This window comes from Equus quagga, chromosome 5 (assembly GCF_021613505.1).
Source record: "Equus quagga isolate Etosha38 chromosome 5, UCLA_HA_Equagga_1.0, whole genome shotgun sequence".
Lineage (NCBI taxonomy): Eukaryota > Metazoa > Chordata > Mammalia > Perissodactyla > Equidae > Equus > Equus quagga.
In genome coordinates this window covers 77,040,399-77,062,427 of record NC_060271.1, presented here as the reverse complement: position 1 = coordinate 77,062,427, position 22,029 = coordinate 77,040,399, and the positions used below count along the sequence as shown (strand labels likewise).

Sequence of the window (22,029 nt, the reverse complement as noted above, 5' to 3'; positions counted from 1 at the left end):
ACGAGTGGTGCCATGTCCGTGCCCAGGATCCGAACCCTGGGCCGCTGAAGTGGAGCGCATGGACTTAACCACTTGGCCACGGGGCTGGCCCCAAAATTAGTCAGTTTTATGTTTCTAGGAATTTATCCATTTCTTCTTGGTTGTCCAATTTGTTGGTGTATAATTGCTTATAGTAATCTCTTATGATACTTTGTATTTCCGTGGTATCATTGTAATGTCTCCTCTTTCATTCCTAATTTTATTTGAGTCTTCTGTCTTCTTTTCTTGGTAAGTCTAGCTAAAGTTTTGTCTATTTTGTTTATCTTTTCTATTGTCTTTTTCATTTCTATTCCATTTATTTCTGCTCTGATCTTTGTTACATCCTTTTTTCTACTAACTTTGGGCCTAGTTTGTTCTTTTTCTAGTTCCTTGAGGTGTAAACATAGGTTGTTTATTTGAGCTCTTTCTTTTTTCTTAATGTAGGCATTTATTGTTATGAATAGTATCCCCTGTTATTAATAATTTGCATTAGTGTGGTACATTTGTTACAATTAATAAACCAATATTGATACATTGTTATTAACTATAGTCCATAGTTTACATCAAGGTTCACTCTTAGTGTTGTATAGTTCTACAGGCTTTGACAAATGCATAATGATGTGCATCTACCATTACTGTTTCATACAAAATAGTTTTACCACCCTAAAAATTCCCTGTGCTTCACCTATTCATCCCTCCCTTCCCTCCTATAGGACCTCTTTTTACTGTCTCTATAATTTTGCCTTTTCCAAAATGTCATATAGTTGGAATCATACAGTATATAGCCTTTTCACAATGGCTCTTTCAATTCGCAATATGCATTTAAGTTTTCTCCATGTCTTTCACAACTTGATAGCTCATTTCTTTTTCTCTCTGAATAATATTCCATTGTATGGATGTATCATGGTTTGTTTATCCATTCCTCTATTGAAGGACATCTTGGCTGCTTCCATGTTTTGGTGATTATTAATAAAGCAGCTATAAACATTCATGTACATGTTGCTATGTGCACATAATTTTCAACTCAACTAGGTAAATACTTGAGTGTTATTGCTGAATTGTATGGCAAGACTATGTTTAGCTTTGTAAGAAGCTGCCCAAATGGTTATACCATTTTCATTCCCACCAGCAATGCATGAGTGTTCCTGTTGTGCTGCATCCTCATCAGCACTGGGCATTGCCAGTTTTTTGGATTTTAGCCATTCTAATTGATGTGTAGTGGATCTCATTGTTATTTTAATTTGCAATTCCTTAATGACGTTTGATGTCAAGCATCTTTTCATATGCTTATCTACCATCTGTAATATCTTCTTTGGTGAGGTGTCTGTCAGATCTTTTGCCCATGTTTTAATTGGGTTGTTTATGGCTGAGTTTTAAGAGTTCTTTGTATATTTTGAGATGCATATCCTTTATCAGATATATCTTTTGCAAATATTTTCTCCTAGTCTGTGGCTTGCCTTGTCTTTGTCTTAATAGTATCTTTCACAGAGCAGAAGTTTTTAATTTTAATAGAATGCAACTTATCAATTATTTCTTTCTTGGATGATGTCTTTGATGTATCTAAAAACTCATTGCCAAACCTAAGGTCATCTAGATTTTCTCCTTATCCTCTAGAAGTTTTATAGTTTTACATTTTACATTTAGGTTTAAGATCTATTTTGAGTTCATTTTTGTAAAAGATGTAAGGACTATGTCCAGATTCTTTTTTTTTTTCTAGATGGGTATTCAGTCGTTCCAGCAACATTTGTTGAAAGGACTATCCTTCCTCCATTAAATTGCCTTTGCCTCTTTGTCAAAGATGAATTGACTATATTTGTATGGGTCCTTTTCTGGGCTATTTTGTTCCATTGATCAATCTGTCTATTCTTTTGCCAGTATCATGCTCTCTTAATTATTGTAGCTTTATAGTAAGTCTTGAAGTTGAGTACTGTCAGTCCTCCAACTTTGTTCTTCTTCAGTATTGCGCTGGCTATTCTCAGTCTTCTGTTCTTCTGTATAAACTTTAGAATCAGTTTGTCAATAACAAAACAAAATAACTTGCAGGGATTTTGATTGGGATTGTGTTGAATCCTTAGGTCAGATTGGGGGGAACTGACATCTTAACAACATTCAATCTTCCTATCCATGAACACAGAATCTCTCTCCATTTACTTAGATCTTTGATTTCTTTAATCAGTTTTACAGTTTTTCTTATACAGATCCCATATATATTTTGTTAGATTTATTTCTAAGTATTTTTTGTGCTAATGCAAATGGCAACATGTTTTTAGTTTCAAATTCCAATTGCTGGTATATAGGAAAGTGATTAACTTTTGTATACTAATCTTGAATCCTGAAAACTTACTATAATTTCTTATTAGTTCCAGGAGTTTTTGTTGTTGTTTATTCTTTCATATTTTCTACACAGATGATCATTTCATCTGCAAATAAAGATAGTTTTATTTTTTCCTTCCAAATCTATATGGCTTTTATTTCCTTTTCTTGTTTATTGCATAAACTAGAATTTCCAATATGATTTTCAAAGGAGCAGTGAGAAGGAATATCCTTGCCTTGTTCCTAATCTTACTGGGGAAGCTTCTAGTTTCCCACCATTAAGTATAGTGTTAGCTGTGGTTTTCTATAGATGTGCCTCATCAAGTGGAGGAAGTTTACCCTCTATTCTTAGTTTACTGAGCGTTTATTAAGAATGAGTGTTGGATTTTACCAAATGCTTTTCCTGCATCTATTGATATGATCATGTGATTTTTCTTTTTTAGCCTGTTGATATGATGGGCTACATTAATCAATTTTCATATGATGAACCAGCCTTGAATGCCCGGAACAAATTCCATTTGGTCACGTTGTATAATTCTTTTTTCAGTTTCAGCTTTGTCGTTGTTGTGAGGGTGGGAGTGATCACTTTGAAGCTCTTTACGTGTCAAAATGGAAACTAGAAGTCTTGTTTGTCGTTTTTAATTGTTGCAACTCTCTCTTTCATAAGTTTCTGCTACTGTAGCTTCTGGGTGGACTTCTTTTGGCTAATTCTACAATGCATAGTGATGTCTATTGACACCAACAATAGCTTTGATTTATAATTTTCTGATATCAAGGCTCTAACTTGAATCATCCACCTGCCAAATACTAAAGCTACTTTTGTCCTTTGGACCTTTACATTGTGTTTTATTTTCTTCTTTCTGAAGAGAAATGAGAATGAGTGGAGTAAATGAGTGGGAAGATCTTTTGCCCTGCTTAAATGGACTTCAGTAAAAATGTGTAAAAACCACTGGTTTAGGATAAGTTTGAGTCTGGAATTCCAGGGCGATAATTTTCCCAAGAGCAGGCTGGCCAACAAATACTGATTATTATAACTATTTTTGAAGCCCAAGAGTGGCAACTGAAAGTTGAAAGGCTGTGGCAGAAAGGGAAGTTAGACCTTACGTTCTTACACCAAGACCTACATTTACTTGTTTTTTTTCCCTGGAGAGGAAGGGCTGCCTTTTGGCTCAAACTCCTGAAATGCAGATACTAGACACCTGGGCACTCATCGGCTGTGGAAATCACACAGGAACCACATCAAGCTAAACCTTGGAGAAGCATGTTCAAGCCTTTTAGAGATATGTTGAGTGTCTGTATGAGTCATTCCTAGGCACTGGAGAGTCAGATTACCTGGATGTCAGTGTACAACCTCTTTAGAGCCCCAGCTTACCTCAACTCACCCCACTGCTTGCTCTTCTGGACCCTCAGTCTCCCTTGGGTATAACAAGGAATTCGAGGTAGAGATTTTTATGAAGTGCAGCCTCGCTTCCTAGTGGACTGGTATCAAAATGACTGGTGCTCCTCTTTCCTTTTCACCTCTCCCTCCAGCATGGTGTGACTTCCCCATGCTCTGCTACATGTCTTAAGCAAGCTGTAATTCGAGGTAAGCCATGGAAACCAACATTTAGAGGTGAGTAGTTCTACTCTAAGGGCTTAGCATACCTGGGGATTTTCAATGACGACTTCCTATCCTCCACCCTTGAGGCCAGGAATGGAAATGGGAAGCAGCTGATATGTCAAAAGGTCCTCTACTCAAGAGTCAGCTGCCCTGGGTGCTCCCTGGCTAGTTTTTCACTTGCTCTATGACCATGTACATCTGCCTCTCTGGAACTCAGTGACCTCATCTGTAAAATGGGAATAAAAATCCTTTCTCTGTTTTTTGAGAAATAGGATGTTATATGGGAATGTGATTATGAAAATTATAAAGGGCTATACACATGAAGAATATCCTTATCAAAGAAATCAGGAGAGTTGGCTGTCAGGAAAATATTTTACTACTGGCCTGGGATCTAACTTGTCCCATTTTTTCGAGGTTTCCATCATAATCATCAGAGTGTGGCTGGATAGCTGGTGAACTATGGGGAATGGCTAGCCCTCCCCCCAACCTTCTTTCTTCACTTTGCAGGACCTCTCCTCTCACTGTGAACATCTTACAGTTTGGCTCAGGACAATGCCAAGTTCTCCTAGAAACTCCTCCCTGCATTCCTCTCCGTCAATAGCCCCAGAGTGTCTCTACACATTCCACAGCTCAGTGAGCATCCAGCTGGGCAGTGAGATTAGTGTTTCCCTCCGAGTGGGGCTGGGGTAGTGGCAGGACACCAGCCTGTCTGGCTGCCTCCGCGTAAGCCCTGAGGCTGATTCTCTGTAGGGTGTAGGATACTTAAGGGCCTCTGAGTTAGCAATTCAGGAGCAACAGAAATACCTCGACTCAACACCCTCTTGTACTGGTTTTAAATTAGCTGCCATTTCTAGAATCTATAAAATGCTGATATTTGGCATTTAGTATGGTTTGTAGATCTTGTAAAATAAAATGAGCTTAATTTTGCATTGGGGAAGCTATGCTCTAACCCACATGAGTAAGGTGCCAGATTCCTATCTCCAGCCTCACCACATGGTCCCTTTAAGACACAGTGAAGGTTGGTCCCACTAATCTAGAGCAGACACTGGGTGAGTCAGGGAAAGGGACCAGCTCTCCAGATTCCCCAGCTGGAAGGGCTGTTATAAGGATATTCAAGGAATTCTCAAGTTCTCAAGGTGACCTTACCTTCCTGATCCTGACACCTCCTCCTGTAGTTAGTGGGGTCCAGCTTCCCTACTCCAGCCCTCTCCTCCTCCACCTTCATGACTATAAAGTAAAAGATGAACATAGCCTCAAAATGTGTGTAGTACAAAAGGGTAGGATTTCAAGGACAAATGGTCAAACCCACACTCATAGTGGGAGAGCTTAACACACATAAAAAACAAATTAAGGCAAAAGAAGGTATAAACAATTGAAGAAGCTCAAATATGTTTATATATACATCCCTGACAAATAGAGAACACACTCCTTTTTCAAGTACAAACGGAACATTTCAAAGAGAGTGCATATACTAGGTCACAGAAAAGCCTTAAGTAAATTTCAAAGAATCTGTACCATACTTCTATAGTAAATATATATTTATATATATATTTGGAAACTAAAAATAATTTCTAATCATGGATTTAACAGGAAACCACATGGAAATGATTAAATATTCAGAAACCAACAATTACAACTACTACGTATTGAAACTTGTAGGATGCAACATACTCAGAGGGAACAGGAAGGAAGGAAAGAAAGAGAGACAGAGAGGAAAGAAGAAAGAAAATAAACGTGATAATTTTTCAACTAAAGTACCTAGAAAAAGACCAAGAGAGAAAATCCAAAGAACGTGGAAGAATACAAATATAAAATGTAACAGTGAAAAATAATGAAACAGAAAACAATCAAGCAGAGATGGTTAATAAACCCAAAAGGCAATTATTTGAAAAGATTATTAAAATAGGCAAAAAATACAAGACTAATCAAGAAGAAAAGAGAATATTCATAAGTAAACAACATGAATCAAATAGGGACATAACTAAAAATGCAGTCGAGAATTTAAAAATTTGAAGCATGCCATGAAAAACTTTATGCCAATATATTTTAAGTTAGATAATAATAATAGCTACCACTGCAATGTGCCAGGCACTATTTTAAATGCTCTGTATGTGTGACTGAATTGAATCTTCTCAAGAACCCTGTGAGATAAGTGATATTATTATTCCCATTTTACAGATGAAAAAACAGAGGCACAGAGAACTTAATTGACTGCCAAAATGAGGAACAGAGATTCAAACCCAGACAGTCTATTTCTAGAACTATAGCTCTTAGCCACTAGGCTAATATATGGATACTTTATTAGAAAAATAATAGAAATTATCAAAATTGACTTTAAAAGAACTGGAAAACCTGAATTAACTAATAACTACTAATTGAAATGGTTTTGGGAAAGGCATCACAACCCATCATATATTGATAATTATTGAAGCTGGTTTACAGGTTCAAAAGGATCATTATATTATTTTTTCTATTTTTATGTTTAAAAATTTTCCATAATGAAAAGAAAAACAAACACCAGGAGTGGATAGTTTTTTTTAAATGTTTTATCTGGACCTTCAAGGATTAGATAGCCTCTAACACACAAAGTGGTTCTCAAAAGTAGAAAAAGAGGAAATTGGAGTCAGTAGATACCTCTGAAGACCAGGGTACATGGTGGGGCTGAAAACAGGGGAGTTGGTTGAATATCTCCATAAGGAGTCTGTTAAACCCTCAGATCTCTCTTCCAGGTTCCAGTCTGCTAGAATGTGCCCCCTACCTCAGAAGATGGAGAGGTCAACCCAGAGGACCCTGAATAGCTGAGGGCAAGAAGGAGTCATTTCACTGGGGGGTGGGTGGAGGTAAGTAAAGGCAGTTACTCAGCCTTCTGCTTACTCAACTCCTAGAACACTAATGCAGCATACACACTCCAGGCAGGAGACCAGACGACTTACAGATTCTGACATTTTGGGGACCTCTAACAAAATGTTGAGGGCTCCACCCCATTACTCACCGTGAGTCTATCATTCAACTAGTCCAGCCTGTCAAACAGCTGTTTGGTGGCTCCATCCAAAATATGGCGAACCAAGAATCCCCAGAATGACAGAAACCAAAACAAACAGGAAAAGAGAGAGTCCAAGGAAAAGGAGCAAAGTAGGCAGCCAAAGAGCCATTAAAAAACTACATAATTAACATCTCCAAGTAGACGAGGAAAGATATTGTATCCATGGGGAAAAAAAAAGGGGATGTTGTAAACCTGGAATTTTTTTTGAGGAAGATTAGCCCTGAGCTAACATCTACTGCTAATCCTCCTCTTTTTGCTGAGAAAGACTGGCCCTGAGCTAACATCTGTGCCCATCTTCCTCTACTTTATATGTGGGATGCCTGCCATAGCACAGCTTGACAAGCAATGTGTAGGTCCACACCTGGGATCCAAACCAGCGAACCCCGGGCCGCCAAAGCAGAACGGGCCAACTTACCCACTGCACCACCGGGCCGGCCCCCATAAACCTGGACCTTTTAAAGAATAAGAAAGAATTCTTGAAAATTAAAGATACTTTAGAAGGAAATTTTTGATAAAATAGTTGGAACATAAAGTTGAAAATAGTCAGCTAATAGAGCACACAGAACTTTTTTAAATAGTAGGAAAAAGACAAGGAAATCAAAGGATCAACTCAGAGGGGCCAACATCTAATAATAGGAGTTCCTGAAAGAGAGATCACGAAAAATGGTAAAGAGGAAATTATCAAGAAAATGACATGAGAATATTGCCCAGAACTGAAGGATTTTAATTTCCTGATTGAAAGGAACTGTTGAGAGCTCAGAAACATGAATTTTTTAAAAAATCCACTCCAAGTCACATCCTCATGAAGTCTTAGAATATTACATAAAAAGAAATGATCTTAAAAGCTTCCAGAGGAAGAAAATAAGTCACCTACAAAGAATCAGACATGAGACTGGCATCGGATTTCTGAATAGCCACGATGGAAGCTACAAGACAATGGAGTCATGTCTCCAAAAGTGAGAAAAAAGTATTTCAACCTAGAATTCCAGTCCTAACCAAGCTGTCAATCAAATGTGAGGGGAGAATAAGGGCATTTTCAGACATAAAATGTCTCAAAAATTTACCTTCTATGCACCTTTTCTCAGCAAGTGATTGAAGGAAGAACTCGCAAGATGAAGGGGCATCTCAGAAAGAAATAAAGCATCTGGAAGATGGGATTTACCAAAAAAGATTGGCACAAGGAGGCCCTAGGAGCAGCAGCCCAGAGAGCAACAGGTGCATCTTAGAGCAGGCTCTGGACAGGATGGCTCCTAGAAAAAACTAGACCTGATCAATTATCTGGATGTGTTCGACTGTTTTGAGAAGATACTGAGATTCTATCAAGAATAAAGGGTCCAAAGAAAGGAAAAGTAATTGTGGTACACTACACAACTCAAATGGGAGCAATATTTGTATAGTTGTAGTAAATGGAAATGAATGTCAATTTTACCAAAACTTGTGGTATAAGCGGGTTGGTATTCTACCCATATGCACTGGTATGGCTGCTGTTTGTGGTTGGTGTCCATTCTAAGTGGTCAGGTATCCATTCTGATGGTCTGTGTCAATGCCATACTGCCTGTTACGTATTTTGAACATCCCTGCTAGTTGTAACTATTTGGAGAGGATGGAAAGATATAGGGGAAGAGTGTGAAGACACCTGTGGAGGACACTGCCAGCTACTGCCTGATGTCCATCCCCCTCTCTACTCTGATTTTGTTTAAGGCAGCAGTGTGGCCAACTAAAAATAATCACTTTCCCCAGATACCCTTCAGCCATCTCTGGCTAAAGAGATATAGGAGAAAGAACCTGGGGAGAGATTCCCTTCCTGGATAAAGCCTCTGCAGAAGAAAGTCCCTTCATTTTCCCTTCTTCTTCCTTCCTGGATAGGGTTGCCATTTTTAGCAAATAGAAACACTGTTTTCCCAGTTAAATTTGAATTTCATACATGCAAAAAATAATTTTTAGTATAACTATGTCCCATGCAATATTGGGGACATATTATACTAAAAAAGTATTCACCATTTGTCTAAAATTCAAATTTTGCTAGGAAAACTGTATTTTATCTGGCAACACTGTTTCTGGAGCTTAGATATGAGCCTGGAAGTGCAGCAGCCATCTTGTCATCATGGAGATGAAGGCCACGTGCTAATTATGGATACAAAGGGAAGAAGGAGCCTGAGTTCTTAATGTCTTCACTGAGCTACTCTACCAGCATTGGACAGCCCACACCTGGGCTTCCTGTTAGGGGGAACCACTAAACCACTTACTTGTTTAAACTACTACAGTTAATTATTGCGTTACTCAAAACCAGACCTGAGTCATGACAAAAGACTCTGGGAAAGTAAACATTTACTGGGCAAATAAGATTGGGTTCTGTTAGCAAGGAAAACAGAGAGAATGGACATTGAGTGGTCATCTAGCAGTGGTTGCTACACTTTCCAGCATCCATTCCCTCTTCTCCTTGCCCATATATAGAACTCCATCTTGTTCAGCTAGAAACAAGAGGCCCTTGATTGCTGTAGACACCTTCCCTGACCCAAGGCATGAACTGTGATCTGTCTAAACCATTCATGATAATCTTATGGCCCTTGGCCAGTAATTGATCTTAGGAGTAGTCTTGTGACCCTATCAAGCCAATGAGATTTAAGTGGAAGCCCAATGGGTAGGGCTGCCAGTAAAGCGTTTATTTTCCTGATAATACGTGACAGACATAGCTGGAACGCATGTTTTGCCCTTTACCCCCCCCCCCCACCCTTTTCCTTCATAGACCTTGGACATGAGACCTGTAGATGAAGCAGCCACCTTGCAACAATGATGTGATGAGTATGAAGACCAAAGGCACAGGCTAAGAACAAAGCCGAAGGCTAGAACTAACCTGGGTTCCTGATAATATCACTGAGCTCCAGACTGCTTATCTCTGGGCGTCCTGTTATGTGGGGGAAAAAAATCCACCTTACATGTAAACTGCTAATCAAGTTTTATATTACTTTTAGCTGAAGGCCTTTCTAACTGATACATAATGGAATACTATAGAGAGTTGAAATGAATGGACTAGATCTCTATGTATCAACATGTATAAATCTCAAAAACATAATGAGTAAAAAAATACAAACAAAATGACGTTATTTATATAAAACTTTAATACACAGAAAACACTATCAATATTGCTTATTGCTACATTTATAAATAATAGAAGCATAAAATCATGCAGTGGAATGAGACACACCAACTTCAGGTTACTCTGAGGAGAGGTCAGGTTTAATGGGGATGTTCTAGCTGTATGTTTGATATTTTGGATATATATAAATATAGATATAAGCAAATATGATAAAATCTTAACATCTGTTAGTTCTGGACAATGATATATGGATGTCTGTCATTCTACAAGTTTGAAATATTTTATTAAAAATTTCTAAGAAATAAGAGAACTAATGACATAATGCTGACATAAAATGCTCGGATAAAATGGGCCAAGTGAGTATTCTTCACAAAGAATGACTGGGGAGAAAAATCCTCACACTTTGATATGTCATTATGAAATTTTAGAATACTACATGTGAAGAAAAGAAAGAGCCTAAAAACTTCTAGAGTGAAAGAAACAGGAAGAGGTCACCTATAAATGAGTAAAAATAAGATTATCAGAAGACTTCTCATCAGTAATGTGGATAACAGAAGATGATGAGTCAATGCCTCCAAAATTCTGAGGGAGAATGATCTCCAGCCTCGCATTCTCCACCCAACAAAACTACTGTCAAGAGCGAGGGTAGAAGACATTTTCAGACATGCAAGAAATCATTTTACTTCTCTCTCATAACTTCCTAGGAGGTTCTTTAGGTATGTTATCACCAGGAACCAAGAAAAGGAAGACAGTGGGATCCAGGAGAGAGCAGATCCAACCCAAATAATGAAGGGAGGTTTCCACACAACAGCTGTGCTATGGTCCTGGGGAGCAGTCAGTCCTCAAACAAGAGCTAAAAGTGAGGTTTCAGAAGGAGCCCCCCAAGGAAAAGAGGAAATGCGAGAGATTTCATACACTCCTTCAGAATTTGGAACAACTTAAGGGAGTGACAAAGATGGAAAATGCAAAGGAAAAGAAAGGCAATTAGAAACACCAGTGAAAAATTAAAACTGAAAGAAATAAAATGTGATCATGGTAGATAATCATAACAGTATAAAAACTGATTTTTGCATTAACTAGAAACAGTGATGATATTTCTTCACTGGGAGGATGAAGAAGAGACGATGGGTATGGTGTAAGATAGTTAAATATTCACCTGTAGGTGGCTAATTTCTAACTTTGATAAATAGCAGGAGATACATATATATAATAATTATTATTATTAGAGAGGTGTAGGTAACCAACAGAAAAAGCTAAAAGAATTCCAACTGGTTGTCTTTGGGAAGTGGAACTGTGGGGTGTGTAAAAAGCTGGGATGGAGTTCTGTCGTTTTTTGTTAAAAGCTCTCACATGTCTTACTTGATTTTTAAATTATAGTCGTATATTATTTTTATTTTAAACATTTTAAAGCAAATAATTTAATATGACACATGTGCTCTCCCTTTATACAATAACTATATTCCTTGAAAATCCATGGTTAAATCTATTTGTTCAAAGCAAATCATGTTCAAAATGTTCAGGATAACTACAAAACAAAGAACCTTTAAGACAGCGGTTCTCAAACTTAAGCAGGCATCAGAGTCACCTGGGGGGCTGGTTAAAACCTAGATTGCTGGGTCCCAACCCAGAGTTTATGATTTAGTAGATCTGAATGGAGCCTGAGAGTTTGCATTTCCGACAAGTTTCCAGTTGATGCTGTGGATCCAGGGAACCACACTCTGAGAACCGCTGTTTTAAGGAGATAACTCCCAATTTATATTTTTTGTTAAACTGAATCACCATACTCAGAGTTTGCTTCACGTGATCTTCACATCCCTAACAATATCACATCTTTTCATTCAAACGGAGCTTGTGGACTGGTAAGCTTAGCAAGCTAAGCTTAGCAACACTGGTAGCTGGGACAGGTTGGTGATTTTTTTGAGAGTTGATATCTTCCTCCTCTGGCCTGGTCACAGTGAGGAGAACAGAGAAGCTGAGTAACAGATCTTCTTCCCAATAGAGAACCGCCTCCAAATGGTTTAGATGGAACTCACTCCACCTCTCCCCAGCCTCAAATAGGAAAGACCAATCAAACGCTGCCCATCCCCAGTCACAGACATTGGTTCAGGGATGATCCCATACCCAAAGCTAGGCCCATCAGAATTCTTCCCAGGACAGATCCATCCAAAAACACTGCCTCCCTCTGGCTCTGGCCCTAGCTCCCGCCTCCTGAAGCTGATAAGCTCAGGTGCTACTATCTTGCCTGCCACATAGCGAGAAGTATCCAAAGAAAGTAGAGAAACAGAATACTGAGAAGACTAACCCCCTGAATCAGTGAAATCTGAACTGGCCTTCTCTGTTGTGTTGAGCTGATAAATTCACTTTATTTTTCTCAGGTTTAAGTTAGGTTTCTGACACTTGTACTCAGCAGTTCCTGACTGATACAAATGAAATAGAGTTTTCCAGCATGTTTTAAAAATGTGTTCTTTCAGGGGCTGGCCCCGTGGCCGAGTGGTTAAGTTCGTGCGCTCCGCTGCAGGCGGCCCAGTGTTTCATTAGTTCGAATCCTGGGCGCGGACATGGCACTGCTCATCAGACCACGCTGAGGCAGCATCCCACATGCCACAACTAGAACCCCCAACGAAGAATACACAACTATGTACCGGGGGGCTTTGGGGAGAAAAAGGAAAAAATAAAATCTTTAAAAAAAAAAAAAAGTGTTCTTTCATATTGAAGTGCTATGGATTTTCAGATTGGAAGCCAAACAAAAGTGAATAAAAAAATGATGATACAGATGCAAATACAGATGAAAACGCCACAGAACCACAGAATTACGGAGCTATAAGGTAGCTTACATTCAGGGAGATGCACACCTCCCAGTTCTACACTAGTTGAGACATTTTTTCCTCACCTCCTCTGTGCTGGGTCCCACCTCCTCACAACTGGAGAGAAGCTCCCTTCCAGGAGTTGCAGAAGGAGGAGAAGAACCCGGCCTGCCCCAGATCATACTCAAAGGAAGCCATCCATTTGAAGCAGAATGTTGGCCATATGGAAAGCATTTAGATTAACCACTGCTCTGATTGGCAGCTGCAGGGTCCCTCATAAAAATTTCCAATCACGACCTAACCCATGAAACAGAATTTCTATCTCCAGCATTTCATATAATGTAGAGAAATTGAATGTCAGATGTTTCACTTTCACACTCTCATTTAATCTTGACTAAAATTCAGTGAGATGCATAATTTTCACCTGCATTTTACAGATGAGGAAATGGAGATTCAGAGAATTAAGTAACTTTTCCTGTGTCAAGGAGCCAGGCCTGGTGCAGCCAAGATTAAAATAGGATTATCTCTGGTTCCTAGACCCAAGGAAGGAAAGAAGAAAGACAGGAAGGGAGGCAGCAAAGAAGGAAGGAGGAAGAAGAGGAAGAAAAGATGTGAAGATGTGGGAAATAGTGGGGGTCTGGGGTGGGTTTCTGACAGCCTTCCACTTCTGAGTTCCAGGCCCTTCCTGAGGTCTAGCCAAATTCCCATCCACAAGGTCTCCCAATGGCCTTATAATGAGCTCCCTGTTCTCTTCAGCTAGTTTCAGTTGGTTTGAATTACTTACATCCAAAGAGTATTAACCAGTACAACCATCCACTACAGTGTGTTGTCAAAGGAATTGTATTAACAACACACCAGCCCCTCACATGCAGCAAATGACGGAACTTGTGTTGGAAGTTTTCCCTACACAAGCTCCTCCACTGCCCAACCAGCTCACCATTACTCTCCCATCGATCTTTAGACCCTGGTGGTAAGCATAGCTTTATGGTGAGGGATCCAACCAAATTGTCTTCTGTCCTGAGTCACTTAAGGGCCCTATTCCACTTGACTGCCCCTGCCACCAGCCTGGAATCACATTTGAGATCCCTGAGAATCCAAACCCTACTGACAAAATCAGTGCCCTAAGCCTGTAAGGATAAGAACCAGAGTGGCACACTGGCTAGCAGTCACTCAGGGCGCCTGCCCAAGCAGCCTCATGTCCACTGCAGCAAGGATGTGGTGACACAGCTAGCCTCATGGGTGGACAGCACATTTGACCAACAAAACCCTGGTGACGGAATCACCAGCCATTTAAGGCCTCCACCCCATCCACAAGGGCACATCAGTTCAGTCCAACAAATCTACTTTGTTCCAGATATTTGCACTAGACACTGAGAACAAACAGAGCAAAATAATTATTAGGGAAGAAGGGCAAAATATGTCAATGTATCTTCAAGATTAGACGTCCATGTCTCTGGAAGAAAACTAACGAGAAAAAAGGTTGTACCACATTCATCAGTCAGCCTTTGGGGAGTTTTTCCTCCTACCCCACATTTTAAGCCATTTGACTTTATTGTATGGGACCAGCCCAACATAGTATCCATTGAATCCCTCTGATAGCCCAAAGTATTTCAGCAAAAGACCTCCCAGGGACTCATCTGAGATTATTTTGTGAACTTAATTGACAAGAATGACATGGGGTCATGCTGGGCTTTAAGAGAAAGGCCACCTGCCCAACTGATGATTTATCCATTGCCTCTGGGCCCTGCAGACCCCATCCATGCATGCCCCAGGAGAAAAAAACAAAACAAAACAAACAAACAAAATATCCCTAAGCAAACTACCAGTAACAAAGCCAAGTACCATATCCAAAACCTAACGGCAGGAATGTGTAATGAAAGGAAGCCAGCCATTTTTCAGTTTCTATCCCAAGATGTCACAATAACAAGTGTAATTTATTTTCCCATAGTTTTCTGGGCAAGACGTAAGTCTTAGGGTTTTTGCTTACTTTGTAAATATTTCAGCCAGTTTCACAATTTGCCAAAGATGATAGAATTTATGTGCCTAGAAGAAAAAGATTCTTAGTTCCATCAGAGGAGAACAAAAAAGAGCTAACTCACCAGGGCATCCAACAGAATGAGTCTCCTATCATTTCTGTTAATTTGGCGTGAAGTTTTGTGCCCCAGACCAGTGAACTCAAGGCACCAGGGTGACTAATACAGTATAATTGTTTAAGGAAAGGCAAATAGCCAATGCTCATTTGGAGGATTTATCCAGCTTTCAGGGTATTCTCCTTCTCAGTGTGTGAAGCTTCCTCTTAAATACTCTGTGCTCATCCCGTAACTCACATTTTCCCTTATCGGCTTGGCTCTGTCCGCTACATCTGAAGTTCCAAGCTGCAAACTTACCTTCACACTCAGCACTGGAAGCCACGATCTGAGTCTCAGGAAGGCCAGTCACTCGCTCTGTTGCTGTTGGGTGGCAAGAAGGACACTCTGTGATTTCCAGGCTGAACAGTATTTGGGGCATTGGAGATTGACTTGTGGGGCTCATTGGCAGCCAGCCATGTGACCAGGGTGGGGGAAGGGACACTCCTGCAGGATGAGGGACTGATGCCTGGTTGGCTGACAGAGCAGGGTAGTGCAGAGTCTGAACAGAGCTGGCCACATCATAGGCAGATGTCTTTGCTCTAAATTTCTTTCTTTCTTTTTTTGGTGAGGAAGATTGGCCCTGAGAAAACATGCCAATCCTCCATTTTTTTTTTTTTTTTTTTTGGTATGTGTGACAATGCCACAGCATGGCTCGATAAGTGGTGGAGGTCCATACCCAGGATCAGAACCCATGAACCCTGGGCTGCTGAAGCAGAGCATGCGAACTTAACCACTATGCCACCAGGCCAGCCCCGCTCTAAATTTCTTCCTGGATTTTAACTTGATGATCTTTTTATGGCACTGTTATGTTTCAGCCTGGATTTTGAAATGCTAGTTTATCTCCCTGCATGGTTTCTATCCCAGATCATTTTTAGATTCTCTCTTGGAGGGATGTTAGAGCTGGAGGTCTAAAAGACCTTAGAGATGATCTCACACCACCCCAGGTTGTCCATTTTATATACAGGTGGCAGCACCTCCAGGAGCCTGCAGAGGCCTGGGTCTGGTATTATATACTAGCGTGACCCCAGCTGGCTGGCACCCAAAATTATAGCTCACTTGAATATCTTCAACCTTTAGGTCATTAGAGCTTTGAGGACTGCTGAGATGCCAATAATGGATCTTATCACATTGCAAGTACCTAAATCTGCAGCTGACAGATTAGGACATGGCTTAGAAATTGTGGCAGTTTGTACTTGTCATCAATGAGTTTGTATAAACATGTGTACTTATGTTTATGTATCCTTATCACAATCTTCATAAAATACTCCAAAATGATCTTTTTGGAGGGATCAGGGACATCATGAGCTGGAGAGATCTTTGATCTCAAAGACCTTGAAGACTTCTTGAGAACAGAGCTATGTGAGAAAACCTCTAGTTCATATCTTCCTTTCTACCCACATGGGGTGTGCTGGCTGCCTGCTAACAAAAAGGGAGGTAGTAGTAACGATGGAGGAAATGGTAGAGGTGGAACTGGTAGGTAGAATGGTAGAAGTGGAAATATGGTAGTAGGGCATAAAGGGAGGTGGTAAAGGTATTGATGGAGGTAATGAAGTGCAGATGAAGGTGGTGGAGGTGTAGATGGAGGTGGTGGAGGTGTAACTGGAGGTGGTAGAGGTGCAGATGGAGGTGATGAGGCATAGATGCAGGTGATGAGGTATAGATGGAGGTGATGAGGTGGAGATGGATGTGATGAGGTATAATTGGAGGTGGTGGAGGTGTAATCCGAGGTGATAAAGTGTAGATGGAGGTGACAAGGTGTAGATGGAGGTGGTGAAGGTGTAGATGGAGGTAATGAGGTGTAGATGGAGGTGATAAGGTGTAGATGGAGGTGGTGGAGGTGTAGATGGTGATGATGAGGTATAATTGGAGGTGGTGGAGGTGTATTTGGAGGTGATGAGGTGTAGATGGAGTGACAAGGTGGATGGAGGGGGTGAAGGTGTAGATGGAGTTGGTAAAGGCAGTAGTGGTAATGGAGAAAGAGGTGAGAAGACCTGAATGATGGAGCAGAATGATTCTTGTTACTGACTTTATTCTGATGACCCTGGATGAACCTGACCTGCTGTGATTACAAGTATGAAATAGTAAAGACTTGGCATTAGGGGTCTGGAGAAACTTATTCTGTCCCCAGAGCTGTCTGACCTTCAGATAATCACTTCACCTCTCTGGACTTCAGTCTTCTTGGAGCAGAGTTTGCACTTAATAAATGATGGCTTGTTAGGGGGAACTCATCTCTCTCCATCCAAGTACATTACCCTTCCCTACAAAGGAGGTGCTTCTCTCCTTTCGGAAGTCTTGAGAAAAGTACTCTCCACTCACCTCTCTGCCTCCTTACTCCCTCCTACCTAGTGGATGATGAGTGGCTCTTGTGCATGGTGAATTTGGAAGGAAAAAATGGACGTGTGCCCTGACCCTGATCCTTCTGAGAACTGCCTGCCCCAGGGAAGGCCGACTGCCCTCCTCTCCTCCTCTCTTCACACTAAAATTCCCAGGGAGAGTTCTAGCCCTGCAGGTAGGGAGTCTTCCAGCGCTGGATAGATAAGTTTGATTCTGGGGCAGGGAATTGGGAAGCCTAATTGTAGTGGTACAGTCTAAACCAAATTCTCCAATCTGCTTTATCTGTTATGAGGTTATTTTAATTTCCAGCTGTTTGACTCCTGTCTCTTATTTCTCATTTGATTCCAAGTAAAGGGGAATTCCAAGCACAGAGAGAAAGATTGTGAACAAGAATCATCCTCAAATTCCAATGCTGATAAATTAACGAAAGAGCCTGCATGGAGCTGAGTGGACTAAATGGTCTCTAAGTTTCCTTCAAGCTCTAACATCCTGTGATTCTATGAGTCTGTGTCTCTGGAACAGAATAAACAAATATTTATGGAGCTGGGCCAAAGGTGGGAGTCTTAGCAGACAACTTCCTAATCTCTCTCTTCCATCCTGCTTGTCAACCCAATGAAGACCTCTAGTCTTCAAACAGCTTTCTCTTCTCTTCCTCCATCAGCCCCTCATGGCTTCGTTTACTCTCCACTTGATCTGGACCCCATGATGAATCCCTTCACTCCTCCCTCATTGACACCCAAGCCTCTTGTTCCAGCCCTGCCAATCTCTTAGTCTAAATCAGCCCATCCATTAACCTTCTTCTGCACTAAGCTCTCTTTTATCTCAGGAGAAAGCCTGTCTTTGGGGGGAGAGGAAAAAGCCAATCCACAGAGTGGCAGAGGTGTCGGGGGGAGGGGGCTGTGATTGAAAGATGGAATCGGGAGGGAGAGAGAGACCTGGCCCCATGATGCCTATGGCCACTTCTATCCCTGCCCTTCCTCATGGTTTAGTTTTGGGAGCCCAGAACTGTTGAGAGAAGATCTGGCCACCTCTTTTCTCTCCACTCCCTTCCGTCTGGGCTTTTCCACCTTACTGCCAAGGAGACTGGTTCACCCAGCTGGCTTCAAGCACTGAGATAAATGTCTGGGGACTTTCCATTCTTCCTCACCACCAGAGTGCTAACAGCTGAGATCTCTGCATTGACTTAGAGGAAAGGGAAAAGATTGGACCCAACAGTTCTCAGTCAGAGGTGTTTCCCTGCCTCAGGGGACACTTGGCAATATCTGGAGATATTTTTGGTTGTCACATTGGGAGGAGGTAGAGGCCAGGGAGGGTGGCTAACATCCTGTGATGCATAGGACACCCCCACAACAAAGAGCTGACCCCAACTGGCAATAGAGCCAAGGTCAAGAAATCCCAGATTACACCATTCAGCCCCTCTGGTTGTAGGCTCTAGGCTGCCTCTAACCCGGGCCACAGGAGCACTCCACATGGACCCCCTCAATCCTGGACCCTACGAGGAGGGAGGAGGGGCAAAGACTCAGTCATTTGCAGCTTTGGACCACTGTGCCCCAATCTCCTTTACAGAGCTGGTGGACAGGGGTGGCTCCTCACTGGGACAGATTTCTTTCCATCACCTGGCCCAATGCCATCTGAACCCCACCTGGGTTTAACATATGGGAGGGTTTAGGCAGGTTTGATGCCGGGCCCTGGCATGAGGGACAAAGTTCCATGAAGACAGACTGAGCTTCCTACCCTGGAGAGGCCTGCAAAGTTCAGGCCCTTGCGTTGGTGGGAAGAAGGATTCATTTGGGGGCCCCAGCAGGCTTATCTAGAACTTTTACCCACAAGAAGTTCCCCACGAGCTGGGCAAGACTCACTCCAGTATGCATAATTTTTGGCTCTCGGATTGTTTGTGCTGAGCTTTGGTGGGTGGTACAAGACTGGCTGCCCCAGATTCTTGTCGACTTGAGCTGCTTTTGAACTGTAGCCAGGGTTGAGGAGGGAACATGCCGTGATGGTGTCGAGAACATACAGGAGGATGAAAAAAGATGAGAGATATCTTAAAGGGAAGCTGAGAAACCCAAAGAGGGCAGGCCCAGTTTATGCAGTGTATGGGTCCTCTCCCTTTCCCATTTCCATCTACCCCCTGATCACTGCTGTGGCCTGTGGCCAGCAACAGCACAGACCTTGACTTAGTCTGCACCAGTCACACTACATAGCCTGCTGTTCCTCTAATACCTCAAGCTCATTGCTACCTCAGGATCTTTGCACTTACTGTTTCCCCAACCTTCAGCATGACTTGCTCCCTCATGTATTCAGCTCTCTAGTCAAATGCCATCTACCCAAGAAGGCCCTGCCTGACCAGCCCATCTAAAATGCTCCTTTCTAGTCCTTAACTCTGCCTTCTCTGTCTGTATGGCATTTCTATCCAAAACCGTATTATGTGTTTGTTTGCTTACTCATTTATCGTCTGTTCACTGATGCATCCCTGATACCTAAAACAGAGGCTTGTAAATGGTTGGGTTCAAATCCTGGCTCCACTAACTGTGGGATCTTGGGCAAGTTACATATCTTTTTTCGTTTGTTTGTTTCAATTTCCTCAACTGAAAAATGGGAATAATAATTATATCTACCTAAAGAGTTGTTATGAGAACTGATTCAAGCAAAATACATAAAATCTCAGGTCAGTGTCTGACCCACAGGAAATAATTAGTATTAACTAGTAATATTATTATATTTATTACTCCAAGGAAGCTCATGACACGTCTGTTCTGAGGAAGCAGGGAGGGGTACTCCTGGCCCTTTACAGGAATGGAGCAGCCATCCTTACTTCTCTGGGAACGGAGATCCCTCTGCAGGCCCCATACAGGGGCCTTTTCTTTCCCCAGCACCTGTTCTCTGCTGCCCTCTGGAGGCCCCAGGTGGAGGCTAGCAAAAGCTGACTTAGGGACTCTCCAGATGATCTAGTCCTCAGAGAAAAATGAGGCTTTCCCACGTGGCAGTCCCCTTACTTAAGCCAGCCAGACTCCCAAGGCAGCGAGCTTGGCCCCTGGCAAAGCTGCCACTTGAGCCATCGTGTGGCGAACGTCATTGGGAATCACTGAGGCCACAGAGGAACTGTGGGCACCTGGGAATTCATCCCTTCGACAGGCTCTGGGAGGGACCCAGAGCAAGCCGACCCCTTCCCTCCCCTAAGTTATACTTCCTGAGCCAGGGGACCATGCTCTGGCCACCTTGGCAAGCCTGAGCCACCCTGGAAAGCCACTGCTCACCCTGTGCCTCACTTCCTGTCGGAGTGTGTGTCACTGTGAGGATTAAGTGATCTTCTTATTGTCAGCCTAAAATGAGAGAACTATGGGAAGCCACTACTCTGGGGGAATCCGATGGGTGATTCATTAATGAGAGCCTGGGGACACCAACACTGCCTCATTAAAACATATCATGGGGAAAAAGATTTCATTTTCAATAGTGACAAAACTCCTACAACATCTAGAAATAAACTTCTAGACGTCTAGAAAGGCACATCTTATATAAGAATGTACGATAACATTTTGCTAAGTAACATAAAAGAAGGTACCATATTCCTGGATGGGAAAACTGAATAGGGCAAATATGTTAAATATTCAGAAATGTCTATACATTTTCAATACAATTCCAAAGGCATTTTGGATGAGAATGACCAAAAAATCATGATTAAAATATTAGCTTAGAATTGGGACCAGCCCCATGGCCTGGTGGTTAAGTTTGGTGTGCTCCGCTTCAGCAGCCTGGGTTCACAGGTTCCGATCCTGGGCACAGACCTACACCACTCATCAGCCATGCTGTGGTTGTGACCCATATATAAGGTGGAGGGAGGTTGGTACAGATGTTAGCTCAGGGCTAATCTTCCTCAGCAAAAAATATATATACATTAGCTTAGAATTTATTGAGCTTTTACTATGTGCCAGGATCTGGGCTGAGAGCTTTACACACACGACCTCAGTTCGTCCTCAAAGTGACTGCATGAGGCCATTAGCATTTATGAAGGGAAGGGCTGGGCAGGGGGAGAGCAGGAGATCACGTGACTTTGGGCAAGTTACTTACAATCCTGAAACACAGTTTCCTCATCTATAAAACGGGAATAATAGTCTCTATCTTGTAGGTTTATGGGCAGGATTAAGTGAGTTAATACACATAAAACATTTAGAATAGTGCTTGGCAAGTGTCAGGACTTAATCAATACAAACTATCATTATCCTCATGTACAGGGGAGGAAACTGGAACTCCAAGAGGATCAAGTAACTTGCCCAAGTTCACACAGCTGGTGAATGGCTGAACTGGCCTGGGGGATGGGGGTAGAGGGGCTTTACTAAAAGATATAGAAAATTATGAAATCATAATAGTTAAAACAGGAAGCACCCCTTGTATAAGACATTTCTATACGCCTCGCGAAATAATGTTCTGAAAGATTAGCCAATGCCTCCTCCAGCCTGTTTTCTTTACCTCCTTTCCTCATTCAAATAGCCAGACCATTCTGTGCTTTGCCTCAGGGAGGGTGTGTGAAAGCAGAAAAGAGATTAAAAGAACCTCTTCCCTTAGGGGAATAGAAAAGAATCCTGGCCTAGACCCAGATTCACATATGGGAGAGGATGGTCATGAGACAGATCAAGGCTGTCCCCTACCCCTCACCCAAGGCAGCATGAAGACATGGAGAGAGACTGAGCTCCACA

General features: G+C 41.8%; 1 protein-coding gene across 4 annotated transcripts in view; it reads right to left on the bottom strand.

Moving 5' to 3' along the window:
• SLC4A5 (solute carrier family 4 member 5) overlaps positions 1–22,029 on the bottom strand; it is a 116,062-nt gene that overhangs the window by 82,683 nt on the left and 11,350 nt on the right. For 3 of the 4 annotated variants that reach the window (XR_006888580.1, XM_046660727.1, XM_046660728.1), the window contains exons 2-3: positions 15,263–15,325; positions 5,078–5,158 (exon numbers count right to left, since the gene is read on the bottom strand). Coding sequence is in view for 2 of the 4 variants with exons in the window: in XM_046660727.1 (XP_046516683.1) it covers positions 5,078–5,156 (79 nt within the window). In the remaining 2 variants the exon portion in view is untranslated. The remainder of the gene's footprint in view (positions 1–5,077; positions 5,159–15,262; positions 15,326–22,029) is intronic. The other variant, XM_046660729.1, reaches the window with a different exon arrangement.